Source organism: Mercenaria mercenaria, chromosome 3, assembly GCF_021730395.1.
Source record: "Mercenaria mercenaria strain notata chromosome 3, MADL_Memer_1, whole genome shotgun sequence".
Taxonomy (NCBI): Eukaryota; Metazoa; Mollusca; class Bivalvia; order Venerida; family Veneridae; genus Mercenaria; species Mercenaria mercenaria.
This window is the reverse complement of record NC_069363.1, coordinates 77,874,635-77,888,822: the sequence shown is the minus strand read 5'-3', so window position 1 is coordinate 77,888,822 and position 14,188 is coordinate 77,874,635. Positions and strand designations below refer to the sequence as shown.

The window sequence follows — 14,188 nt, the reverse complement described above, 5'->3', positions numbered from 1 at the left end:
TCTAAGTAAAAAGGGGCATAATTCATGAAAAATTGGTGTCAGAGTTATGCACCTTGTGTCACATGATGTGGGTGATGAGGTGGAACACCTATTTTAAGTTTGAATCAAATCCATTTTGTAATAACCGAGATATAGTGAAAATACAACAAAATTAACCTTAAATTCTAAGTAAAAGGGGACATAATTCATGAAAACTTGGTGTCAGAGTTATGCACCTTGTGTCACATGATGTGGGCACATGATGTGGGTGATGAGGTGGAACATCTATTTTAAGTTTGAATCAAATCCATTCAGTAGTATGTGGGTGATGAGATATAGTGAAAATACATCAAAATCAACCTTAAATTTAAAGTAAAAGGGGACATAATTCATAAAAAAATTTATGTCAGAGTTAAGCACCTTATGTCACATGATGTAGGTGGTGTGGTGGAACAACTATTTTAAGTTTGAATCAAATCCATTTAGTAATAACTGAGATATAGTGAAAATACAACAAAATTAACCTTAAATTCTAAGTAAAAGGGGACATAATTCATGAAAACTTGGTGTCAGAGTTATGCACCTTGTGTCACATGATGTGGGCACACGATGTGGGTGATGAGGTGGAACATCTATTTTAAGTTTGAATCAAATCCATTCAGTAGTAACTGAGATATAGTGAAAATACATCAAAATCAACCTTAAATTCTAAGTAAAAAGGGGCATAATTCATAAAAAAAATTGGTGTCAGAGTTATGCACCTTATGTCACATGATGTGGGTGATGAGGTGGAACATCTATTTTAAGTTTGAATCAAATCCATTTAGTAATAACTGAGATAGAGTGAAAATACAGCAAAATTAACCCTAAATTCTAAGTAAAAGGGGACATAATTCATGAAAACTTGGTGTCAAGAGTTATGCACCTTGTGTCACATGATGTGGGTGATAAGGTGGAACATGTATTTTAAGTTTGAATCAAATCCATTTGGTAATAACTGAGATAATAGATTTCGGGACGCGATGGGACGGGACGGGACGGGACGCGACAAAACTGACTCCTATATACCCCCCTCAAACATGTTTGGTAGGGGTATAATTATTCTATACATAAATATAATTCAAGTCCCTAATTTAGTGCACAACTGTAACAGATACTAAATACGAAACTTGCAAACTTGAAATGAATTTTAATTTGAAATTTACATCAAAATTTGAAAGAAGATATTTTAATAAACATTTCATAATTTCTATTATTGTAGCAGATTAAATGTTTGAAGCTGAATCTCTGCATGGTGTCTGCTTTCACAGCTTCAAGGTACTTTGCCATTGGTCAATTTCAAAATTGTTTCAAAAATAACCAATCAGATGATGTAGATTTGAGACTGAACTCCAACCTTCTGTAGAATACTGGGCTCTCATATCATAAAAGATGCAGTCATTACTGGAGAGAGATTAAAACCAGCAACCCAGGGCTTGAGGAAACAAAATCCTCACCCATTACACTGAAGATCAATTTATCCCAGTCTCAAATCTTTAGCGTTTGATTGGTTGGTTCTAAACTAAATCCTGAAATCAACCAATAGCAAGGAAGCATTCTAAGTCTGGTCTCAAAGACTTTTTTTTTTTAATTTGTTCATTTTATATTTTCTCACTAAACTTGAGGCCTAATCTTTCAATACCCAAAATAGCAGCAAAGCAATGACTGCCTAGATGGGACATCCTTCTGTGCAGTACTGAGCTCAAATCTTCTATGCGCACTAGTCTGTAATACACCTGAAAACTGTTAAATCGGGGAAAATAGGAGCAAATCCGTATGGTATCTGGACCCACATATTATGAAACATTAAACAAACAATCGTTTATCAGCTACTTTTTCGATAAAACTTGTTACTGATTCGATCTACTTAAGCTACTCTCAATGTATACTGCCCTGAATAAACATATCAGTCAAGTTCAAATTAGAAATGAAAAACACACAGATAAGCGCAAGCCCCTTGTATGACCAATATGCCAATTGAAATTTAATTTATACTCATTATCAAAGTAGGTTTGCACTGTTCACTGATATGATAGGGTCCAATTTTAAACTTATTAGATGCCCTCTGATCCTATGCCATTACTTAAAGATTTTCTTTTCAGGGAAAGTGATAAGTTTTTGTTTATTATGGCAAACTGATCAAATACACTCCTTTTAACAAAGGGAAGTAAATATTCCAACACTTAAACCAGACTGGTTTCTCTCCTATTCAGTATCACTAGAGTAGCCCCCCTTGCATAAAGTAACACACATACCTTCCTCTTTACATGTAGAAGAAGCAAAGGTACAGAAAATCCATACTTTTTATATCCATATCTGAACATTACTGCACAGCTTTTATACACGTGTTCATTTCTAACTTCATTTACATATTTACTGTTCAAACTGCTTTTTTTAGTTTCGTTTTTATAACTGGTTTATTGATATGCATACATTATCTATGACATATGACCTCTGTGTTGTGTAAAGTCTGGACTGATTACATCAAAATAGCCAGTCAATATATAACTCCAAGCAATTAAGTTAATTGAAGTCCTGCACTTCTAAATCAACCACAAATACACAAAATCCGCCCACAAATTTCTCTACATAAACCACGAAATGCCAGAACAAGATACAAGGCACAAATGCGCAGCTGTAAGCATGCATTTAACATGCATTGATTATAAAGATAAACAGACTTGTTTGTTTTAAAATATCAACTTCCTTCTGCTAATGGTAATAAATGTAATACTTATCCTTTCATGCAAGTATGTAATAGGATCCAGGAAATTTTATCAAATTTTTGTCAAGTACCTTTTCACAGACTTATGTACAAATTGCGCAAACAAAACATGCAAAAATATTTAAACACAAAAACTGGTTTGAACCTGTGACATATTCACATTTCAGACTTGTCAGCCCTAACTCTAGTCTGGCTACCAATTAGATATTAATCTTTTTAATTTTTTAAATCATTTCTCTTGTATATTCTGACCGATCTTTCTTGGCTCTGATTATCTACAGTGTTTTGAGAAGAAAAGAAATCTTCGAAATTACAAAAACAAAGAGTGCCAGACTGTCATCGAAATTAGCCTAATTCAACGGTCATAACCCAAGAGTGCCTGGGGCGATTTGAGTGGTTATTGCACTTGGCCGAGATATTAAGCCTACAAACATTGTCAGCAAGTTTGGTGAAGATCAGATGGAAACTGTTCGACTTAGAGAGCGGACTATGCTAAATTTGCAGTTTTATTTTTAATAATTCAAGGGCCATAATCAAAGAGTGGCTTGGGCAATTTGGGTGGTTATCAAACATGGCCAAGATATTATGCCCACAAACATTGTCAGCAAGTTTGGTGAAGATCTGTTGAAAACTGTTCGACTTAGAGAGTGGACATGCTTTGCACACTGCACACCTGCCATGGGTGTTCACATAATATGTCCCGCTCTTTCAGAGACGGGCGTATAAATATTGAATAGCCACAGGAGTTATCCTTGTAAACAAAACACTGGGTCTGAACACAAAACTACCCTAACTCTAATCAAAGAGTGGTATTGTTATCCAAGTTCATAATGTGTAGTCTGACTGCTTACCAGTAACAAAGCCTACAAGACCCACTATAGTCCCAAAGCATACCAGTCAAAATTCCCACTATTGTCCAAATACTCACCAAAGGTTTATTATTGTCCAAAAACCTGTCAGCCCAAGTTCCAAAATCAAACAGCCCAAACGTCCACTATAATCCAAAATTTAATACCCACCTGTCAAAATACCCATTATAGTCTGAATAACCAGCAACTAAGAAAAGACGGACACATCCCACATCCTAACCCTGTGCCAGCACATTTCAATTTTATCTGTTATACTGTGAAGATCCCAGTTCCCACCAATTTATATTAAATAACGTTCATTTTAGAACTAAGAAAACATTGATATACAGCATAACATACCTGAAAAGTTGGTGTTAAAATATCCTCTTCAGGCACTGTTACACTTCTTAAATCTAGTCCATCTCTGTCAACATTCCAAGCAGTCTTATCTTCAACAACAGGTTTTCTTAAACCTGTTACACTACTCAGTTCACCAAAATTAACAGTTGCTAGAGACAGTGTTATATCGAAAGTTCCCTCCCTCAAAGCATCAACTGGTTCAGCTATCACAGTATCTTGTGCATAAATAAGTCCTCTTTCCATTTCAGCAGAAGGACCATACTTATCTAACCTAAATTCTGAGACAGAATCATCAACTTCTTTGTACATTTTACCATACTGACTAGTTTTTGTACATACTTCGCCATGTTTGTGTTCTCCATATCTTATATAAGCTTCAGATGGAGCAGGTGAATCATATCTAATATTGTAAGTTACAGCTGGTTCATCAAATGCTGTTCTACTAGTCATTTCTGTAATTTTCATAGTTTCATCATTTTCTTCATCAGCTAGATAATCTTCACTTTCTTCATCAGTTTTGAGTCCATTCTGCTCACTACTTGTATCAATATCACTTGTTATTGTACTATCCCTATCAGTTTCCGTTCCATCTTTAGCATAGAGTGGATTCTCAGATCCATAACTATACATTGCATCCTCATCCGTATATAGACTCTTACCTATTATGTTGGACATATGTTCTCGTATTTTAGTTCTTATCATTCCTTCACTAAGGTTCAGTCTTGAAGACGAACCATATTTTGAATAATCTTTGGTATATGATCTTGGAAAGTCATAGCTATCTGTAAACCTCGTTCTTGTTTCCAACATTTCCAAACTCCTAGTGGTTCGCTCCAAGGTTTTCCGTCGTGCTGTTCTGGTTATAATGATAGGTCCAGGAGAACGCCTTGTAGAAGTACGGAATTCGTCTGAATAATGTGGTACAGTGTAGTCATGACTCACTGATTCCATGGACTTTCTCCTTTCAGACATTCTGGCAAGAAGTTCCTTTCTTTCCTTTTCCATGTATTTATCATACACACTAATTCTCTCCACTGAAGGTGCATGGTATGTTCTGTATGGACTAGAGTCTGCACTTACACTTCTTCTATATGCCATTTTTGCACTTGATGTCTCACCGTTTACTGTTTTTAAACCTCTTTGAATTCCATGCAGAGAATCATCTTGAGAATATGTCTTAATCCTTAATTCACTTGGTCTGATAACAGATCTAGTTCTAGCATTTCTTTCAGCTACAGTTGTAACACTTTCTCTCTGTTTCTGAACAGCAGTGCATTCAGGAGACTTCTCCTTGAAAAGTCTGTATGCATTTTCAGTTTCACTGTAATCACTTGCATTAGTTTTAATACTAGCTTTAGAAGAAAATGTTTTTGCACTTGTAACTAATGTTATTTTTTCTACGTATAACTTCTCATCTCCAGCAATTTTACTGACAGTTTTACTACTATCCTTTAATGTTCTCACACTCCATTCTGCTTCTTCCCTTGTTTTTTCAGGACAATTTCTTGCAACATCTTCATTTTGATCATCAGCAGTATCATTATTTGCAACATCATTATCTGGAGAGGTTAGTTTACTCCTTACTTTGGTCTGGTTTGTGTGGTTTACTTCTGCAAGTTTTTCTATCCCATATTTTCCGTCTATGTTATCACGAGATACACATTTTGATTTTTGTTCAGTTTGTTTTGATTCAGCCAATAAATCTTTATTTAGTGGCACTAACTTTGATCCAGAATTCAAATTAGTACTTTGAGAGGGTGATTTTAAGTTAGATTCTCCAGAGTCTCTTGAAGGTCTGAGTCTTGTCTCCAATGTATCACTTGGTGGTGGAGAAACTGATTTTCCGTTTTTGCTTGGATGTGCAGATGTTCTGCACCTGTTACTCAAAAATGCAGATTCAGATGTAATCCCTCTACAATCTCTGTTTGGAGATGCACTTGACAAACTGGTGGTAATAAGCTGAGATTTTGATTTAGTCTGATAACTGCCTTCAGGCGACGGCGACTTTGATTTAGATTTTCTCTTAGACACTGTTCCTGAATCCTGTAACATATCCGATATGAGATATCCATTATTTTGCTTATTTTGCCCTTGTTTTGATGTTAATCCTTCAGTCTTTGGTCTTGTGCTTCTTCCCAAATTACTATCCTCACGTCCAGGAATTTTAATTTCATGATTATCTCCTAAAACTTTATCCGAATCTAAAGCAATTCTCGTTTTTTTAGTTACATTGCCTCTTGCAGTATTACCAAATACTGATATTTGGTTTCTGCTATCAATGTCCTCCTTTCTGTCTGCATCAGATCTCGTGTGTTTACCTACATGTACGTTAGGACTGTTTTTGGCAGAATATCTATCGTCCTTAACAGATCCTTTATAGATTTTTCTTGGTTTGTTATACCACTGAGAAATAGCTCGCCACCAAATATGCATCCATCTCAGCATTAACCATACAATTACCAATAAGTCGAGCATTGTAACTAACAGTCCCTCTGCTTCTTAATAATGTATTATTCCTATTTACTTTCAATAATTATTCATAACCAGACGGCAGTCTTTAGCAGACGATAATGTCTAATTCCGCTTTCTTGTCAATATCCCCCGAAAACATTCCAATATTCCATCAATATATCTTGCATTTTTTTATTTCTGGCAATTTCAAGGTGTTGATAAATTTAAATGTAGTACTAAATGTCAACTTTTCACATTTTCTACTGAAATTTTCAATATTTTCTCTGTAATAAAAGAGTCAAATAAGCTCTTGCATAAACTTCCCGTTAATAAATTCTTCCACAGAAGATAAAGATCAGTTCAATTATTTGTCAAGGTGCAAAAGTAATATTACTTGATATCAACGTTTCGCAATAAAGAAATTCTACATAATTTTTATTTTAAAAGATCTCTAAAACTTTATTCCACGACTGACACAAAAAATAATCTTTACTTGAATCACATGCATGAAAGTGAAAGATAAATTAATCGTCAAATATTTTCTCAAAACACTGAAGTGATAAGGAACACCATGCTTTTCAGCGGCGGCTAACAAAAATCTTAAAATGATGTAAAGACGATCAATTCCCCTTTAGGCAGTTGTAATAGTCGAGGTTTTAAAAGTAAAATTACACCTGATAAGATTGCTTTGTGATATAATTACATGTATAAAGTCAATTATTGCTATCTAATTATACTGTCCTTTGGGACATGTACGTAAAGTATGACAGTTGAGTACATCATGAAGACACTTTAATTTGCATACATTTTTTAGATCAGTGAAAATTAAAAAAATGATGGATAAAAAGGGAGATAAAAAAGTTTTCTTATATCAGATACCAAAATGGAATTCAGTTTTTTCAAGGTCAGGTGGGAGTTATTCTAATGAGCGGAACTGCATGTGTCGGAAATTAGGGAAACTAGTCTGCAGAGTACATTAGCGATGTAAGATGAATATTTGTTCAACTGTTCATCATAAACATTTATATTCCGCTACAGGAAACCTTGGAAAATAAGGTGCTAATTCCGATTCAGAATGTGTTTTATGATAGGAAAATCAATGGCAGACCTCTCTGATAAAGTGTATTTTCCTGTTAATGTTCTTTCTGAAACTTCGGAAATTCTAGGTGATTATATTCTTGTATATCATTGGTAAAATGATATTACCATAGAAAAAGAATACTTAAATGCAACCGTTTTATGTAACCTTCCATCAAGCTCATTAAGTAGTACAGGGATGTAACTAGGAGCTAAAACACACCCTGGCAGAACCTTTTAGGGGCCATCTACGTAGGTTATGAACTCCTTAGAAAAAAAATTCTGAAACTTATTATTTCTCAAAAAAAGAAAAACAGCTGCCGGACTATATAAATGTGCCTCAGTGTTCTTACACCAACATAGAATTTGCATCTATAGTTTTTAATTATCAAAAATCTGTACAAAATCACATTAATCACCGTTCTTACTTCAGCGTTCTTATTTCTTAGAGAGTTAAAACCCAGTTACATACTTGTTACAAATCCCATAATTCTGTAAAATCCAACTCTTTTATCAGCGAAATAAGTTAACTCCTCTCCATTAAAAAACAACTTCCCCACCCTGCTTTTTCCCCATTACATACACAGTCATTCATAAAACCGTTCCCAAGTGAAACGGTATCGATCTTACGTCAGAATTTGGCACCGTGCACACTTTTCCTAACTACACTGTAATGTAACTCATCAGATGTTGTAGAAAACCAACATATTGAAAACCAATCTAAAATCCTCCACTTTCTACCACTCTTTATTATGTATACATATGCTAATTTTTGTTTCTATATCCTTCATAAAATGTTTATTGGCAATTCCGTCTATATGCTTACACCTATGTTACTCATCCTTCTAGATTTTCAAGGTTATTCGTAACAACACTAATTTTGTAACAATTGATACACACATATACAGTACTTCCTTGATTTCTATCAGTGTACGAAATATGTCTTGTGATGCAACAAGTACTTTCTGTTCTTCATTTTATTCCCTAAAGCAGACTTATAAATCAAATATCTAATAGAATATTCTTGCAAAAACTTTCTGCAGCAGTCTAAAAATCATCTATGAATATCGACAAATGCATTTTCTGGAAACAATCCTTTCTGAGACAACAAAGCATCTTTATCATGAATAACAGGAAAACGTTGTCTACTTTTCTGTAAATAACTTCGCACTGCAACATCGTTGCAGTGAAGAAACATTTAAATATTTACAGAACATCTGATTATCAGAAGTATAGAACAATTGCTCACTGAATGTAAAACCCCCTCCCCCCCACACACACACATCACCACCAACATTTTCTGACCTTTTTTCTAAATTTTGCTTTAGAGAATACATAAATGTTTATTTGTTTCTGTGAAAGATCAAAATATCTTTCTCTGAGACAACAAAGATGCAATATTTTCAAGGACTGGCATTGCTACAAATGAAAATTTAAGCTCTGGTATTAACAGTGGAAGATATTTTTCATCTTATATTCTATTTCATTTTTTTCGATGCATTCTTTTAACTCTATTTTTACTCAACATGTAGTTCTCTACCAGTCAAATACATCAAGTACACTTTTTACAAAAATTACAAGATCTTTTGCTGTTATTTTTTACAATAATCCCTACAGAAACATGTAATACAAGACAGTCTTTTATAATTTATATACTGAATAAATGACTCACGAAAAAATATTTATAGAATAAATCATCATATATTTTCACTTTCATTACTGCATTAAGCTTACGCTAACACCGTATATGTGAACATTCCCGACATGTGTTCATCCTCGAAATGCCTTAAAACGCATCTTATTTAAAGAACAACTTGACAAATAATTGAACTTTTACGAACATGAAATATATGTGAAATACACACACTTCACAACAAGTACTGAATAGTATTATACATGTATGTAACCAGCTGTCTGATAGGTAGTAAATCTGAAGTTGTTGTTATATTTGTCTAATATTATCCCTTTTTTATGCGTCTTCATAAATATTGTCCATAAAACTGTGAAAGTTAATGGAAAGTTACTGCACAACACATTACGCTTCTATAACTTATTCATTTACTAGTATAATATGTCTTAGTGGAAAAACATACATCCTTGTCATATTAAGTACATGTTCAGCACTTTCAACTATCTTTTAACTACACATGTCTATATATTTCCGATACACAGTTTTGTCACTATCAAGTCTTAATACAAGGCTGAATAAATATTTTCACTTTCATTAGTACGCCCATACAATATACAATATAAGATTATCTAAAGTGCATGCATATAGAAACTCTTAAAACCCTAAGTATAATCTATAATTAACACTTATATATCCGTAGACAAAACATAAGCATTTTATCCTGTGACGATAAAAATATGTCCTTGAACTTCGTTGTTTGAATTTGGAGTTACTAATGCATGATATTCAAACGCAATGCGAATAAATGATTAAAATTAGTCAGGGCTCGGTGCATTTCATGAACATGCATTTTATCGCATGTTTATTTTGTAATACTAAGAAATGCATTTTCATTGCAAAATTATATATTTCATACTATCGTCTTTCCACGGCTTAATGTCATTATGGCTTTTTCCTCTGCATACCCATAAATAATGCGAAGTGCACTGAATTATGTATGTTTTCATTACAATGACCTTTACATGTTTCCATATTTGTTTTCCATATCGACTGTTCGACCATAAAAAATCCTTCGTGCCTGTATGAACTACGTCCAATAATTGTCACGGAAAATCCAATCACGTTTCAGACGTGGAATTACATCATCCTAATTGGAAGTACCAACAAACTTTCCAAAATCTTCCGAGAAGAAAAATCACTCCACTCTAGTCCTTAGAGATAATACTCCACAATCTAACATGGTTCTATAGACTGCTGCACTTTGTCATGAAGTTTTCAGGGAAAAGATTTCTAGACGGTATTACGCAATATTTTCAAAATCAATAGGTCCTATGTGCCTGTCTCTTTTGACCAAATTACATCTTGTCTTCTCTGGGAAAGAATGCAGTTACATCACTGAATAGCCTTACTCATTTGGCTTATCGGGATGACGCTGTCCCGAAACATCTTATTATTTAGACTAGTCACTGAAGTATAGTTGAGCCTGCCTTATTGGTCACCTGTATTAAGTGCCCACCTCCCTTCAGCAGCCAGTCAGCTAACAGCTATTGATTTTTTTTGTTCTTACTTGCAACTTGTCTAAAGCAGCCACCTGCCGTAAGCAGCCAGGTTGTATTACCCCATTCCCTGGCCGCTATAATATAGGTTTGACTGTACTTGAATATGGGAAGATTTTCTCTTTAATGCACAGGCTATCATAACTCCAGATTTCAATATTAGATCTACTTTTCAAATTTTAAATATTTACAACACACATGAAAATACGCAACACAAATTTTCTCAGTTTTACACAATATTCAGTTCCAAACTGTAAACGATTCCATAAAAGCGCTGTAAACAATTACGTCCTATCATTAATTTAACTATGAATAATTAAAACGCTCATAAATTTTAAAATAACACTTCCCAAAACATTCATAAAACAATTCAATGACCCACTCCTTCGGGATGTCTCTTTTGTTTATACAAGCATTGCTTCTTTTCATATCTGTGACAATAGATACACAGAAATACAAACCATCTAAATAAGCTACATAATACAGTCTGGCACTAAAGATAAAATACCAAGGTCATAACCATAAAACAAAACAATCTTATATGAAAAGTAATTTGCATGTTAAGCACTATTAATATAATATCGTAGTTTACTTCAAGGACTTGACAAAGCATAGCTGAAATCTCTTACTGCCCACATACGGCAACCAGTCAGAAATTACATAAGGAGGTTTCAAGTCCAAACCACGGCCTAGTACCTCAATAAGATGGATACTGTAAACAATGATTTTGCATGCCAAGTTTGAAAACATGTATAAAGGAAAAAAGAAGAGTAAAAAGATTCCACAGCTCAAGATTCCCAAGAGCCTAGGAGCTTGAGGGGCCAGGGCATTTTGGTTTTCCAAACTTTTACGAAAATACATCAAGTTTCTCTTCAACAATTTCTCATGGGAAAAAAAAGAACATGTATCTATCACAGCAACCATACATATTTCTAGAACACCACCCGTCTGAAGTAAAATCACGTTTCATAAATTTTATTATCAACTGTCATATTTTTTGCAAGCCCTTCCTCGACCTTGATTGACTTTTATCGAAGATATCGAAAATGTTCCCATGTCAAAAATGCAGATTTGTAATTAATCTTTTCTTTCAAAATAATGTTTTTATCAATCCAAGAACATTAGGAACATTGCAGGAAATGTAAAAATAGGATGCATGAATCATGGGACAGATGGTAAGACGCAGTTGATAAACATGACGGCTATTTCTGCTATTTCTGACACTGCCGGAAATATGCTGAACTAAAACACTTGCACTTGTGGGTGGGGTAAAACATATGTTTTATATTGTGTAATTACAGGTGCATTATAGAAAATAAATCTGACAAACTTCATCCTGAACATGATAAAAAATTTTAACAGAAGGAAAGTAACTCTTCCATACTTGTTGCAGAAGTTCCAATTAAGACAGCAAGAGTTACTGTCTCTTTTGCTAAAAAACACAGTTCAAACTAAAGCTAATACAGATGGTAATAACTTTTGTTCCAGATTTTTTTTCAGTACAAATAGGAAGCCTTACTTTTGTTTTTTTGAATAATTGATGTTGCATCTGATTTTCTTGTAGAAATGACAGAAAATAAATTGGCAGACATGCCTGAAAATGAATGTTTATTTTAATCAGAAGATGCATTAGAAATGGTAAAGCCATTTCTCATATTATATTTTGGAATATATCACCATACTGTGACATCACTCTATCCACCATAAGCAATTTTCAAACATAGCAATCTGTTAAAACCATTGCCAACAGCTGCGCACTGGACCTTTTCACTCCGAGTGTCATGTTTTTCTGGATGTGTGGCGTTTTTCATCAAGTTTTCCATCATGCTTATTACAAGCCTCACTGAAAGCATCCGGGCGAAGTTAGTTTTAATTTCTAAACTGTTTATAGCAGTAAGTGCTCTTTAATCAGAAACAAATCCTTCCACACTCTTTTCACATTGAAATTCTGAGAAAAGTTTGAAAGCACACTTGAAACAGGAAATGTTAAACAGGAGGAGTTGGGTGTAAGGTGCAAGTTTTACAAATTCTGGTAGGGTTTTTTTTTTTTTCAGGATAAACAGATGAAACTGATAGGTTGAGTAGAAAATATTCAGCTTAACCTTTAGCCTGCTATATTTCTAAAATGGAATGTTCCATCATTCAATTTGGGCAGCACCATTTATTACTCGAAGGGGTGTTAACTGAAAATTTACTGACTGAATAGCGATCAGTGCAGACCATGATCAGCGTGCAGGCTGATCTTGGTCTACACTGGTCGCAAAGGCAGAATCACTTGCCGCCAGTTGGCTTAAGGTTAAAGAACAGATTATTAGAGAGTAGGTGGTGTAATCAATCAGGCTTCAGGATTCACTGGTGTCATGTTTGCATAACTCCTCATGTGAACTGTGGGAACAAGCCCAAACTAAACTCAAAAGTAATTTTTTGGCATTTTTCTTATGGCCTTAAAACTTGATCTAGAAATAGAATGAAAGATCCAACCCTTAGCAGGTATCCAGACAAATTTAGGGGTAGAATAACATATAACTAACCATGATAATGCCGGTTCAAATCCTCATCACAAGTCAAACATTAACCCTTGCCATACTGTACATGACTGATTCTGCCTTTGTAACCAGTGTAGATCATGATCAGCCTGCACACCCATGCAGTCTGACCATGATCTGCACTGTTCGCCATTCAGTAAGTATCTTTTCGGTAAGCACCCTTTTTAACAGTTAATAGTACTGTCCAGAACGGAAGATGGGTACTTTTTTTTTTATTTTTTTGTAAGTTCATTATAGAAATTTTGGGTTATCTATGATCTCTTAAGACAATGCTTCCCCATGCCCCATTGCATAAACTGTTTCTTACCCAATCATAAGACATATGGAACATATCACAATGCAGTTCATACAGTTCAATGCTTGCTATGGGTGGTGCATATTAACTCATTCAGATAATCAGTACTTCAAAAGATCGAGGTAACTACAGATGGCTTTAATAGCTACTATTTTGTCTGTGAAAGTAAACTGAACAATATTTTTGCAAAGCTGCATTATAAAAAAGTTAAGCATAACTTCAGATATTCCACATTTATCAGATTCAAATACTTCCAGATTTTAAATCTGATAATATTACACTAAATACTGATCAGAATCTTTCAAAATGTACATGGAATCTTGGATCTATTATTAACTGATTCAAATATTTATACTGACAAAAATCTTTCAAAATGTAAATGGAATCCTGGAGCTGTTATAAACTTTTTCAAATATTAAATCTGACTGAAATACATAGATATAAATGGGATCTGAGGTACTGATAAAATGATACCTATGACACTCTGTTCACTTTAATTCAATGAAATTTAATGCAAATATGACATTAGGTATCCATCACTTCCAAAAAATTATACACCCCCCCCCCCCCCCCCCCCTAAACAATACACGGTTCAAACAAATCCTGAAAATCATCTACCTATGTGTAAATGGGATCATTATAGTATGTGCTTAAGACTTAATGTTGATGTAAATGGAATCTA

The 14,188-nt window shown here is 34.2% G+C and overlaps 1 protein-coding gene across 1 annotated transcript in view; it reads right to left on the bottom strand.

Moving 5' to 3' along the window:
• The window catches only part of LOC123524323 (microtubule-actin cross-linking factor 1, isoforms 1/2/3/4/5-like), a 158,373-nt gene extending 151,687 nt beyond the window's left edge, over window positions 1–6,686 (bottom strand). Inside the window, exon 1 of the mRNA XM_053539774.1 lies at window positions 3,952–6,686. Coding sequence (XP_053395749.1) covers window positions 3,952–6,426 — 2,475 coding nt within the window. The 5' untranslated portion in view covers window positions 6,427–6,686. The remainder of the gene's footprint in view (window positions 1–3,951) is intronic.
• Between the last annotated feature and the right edge of the window lie 7,502 nt (window positions 6,687–14,188).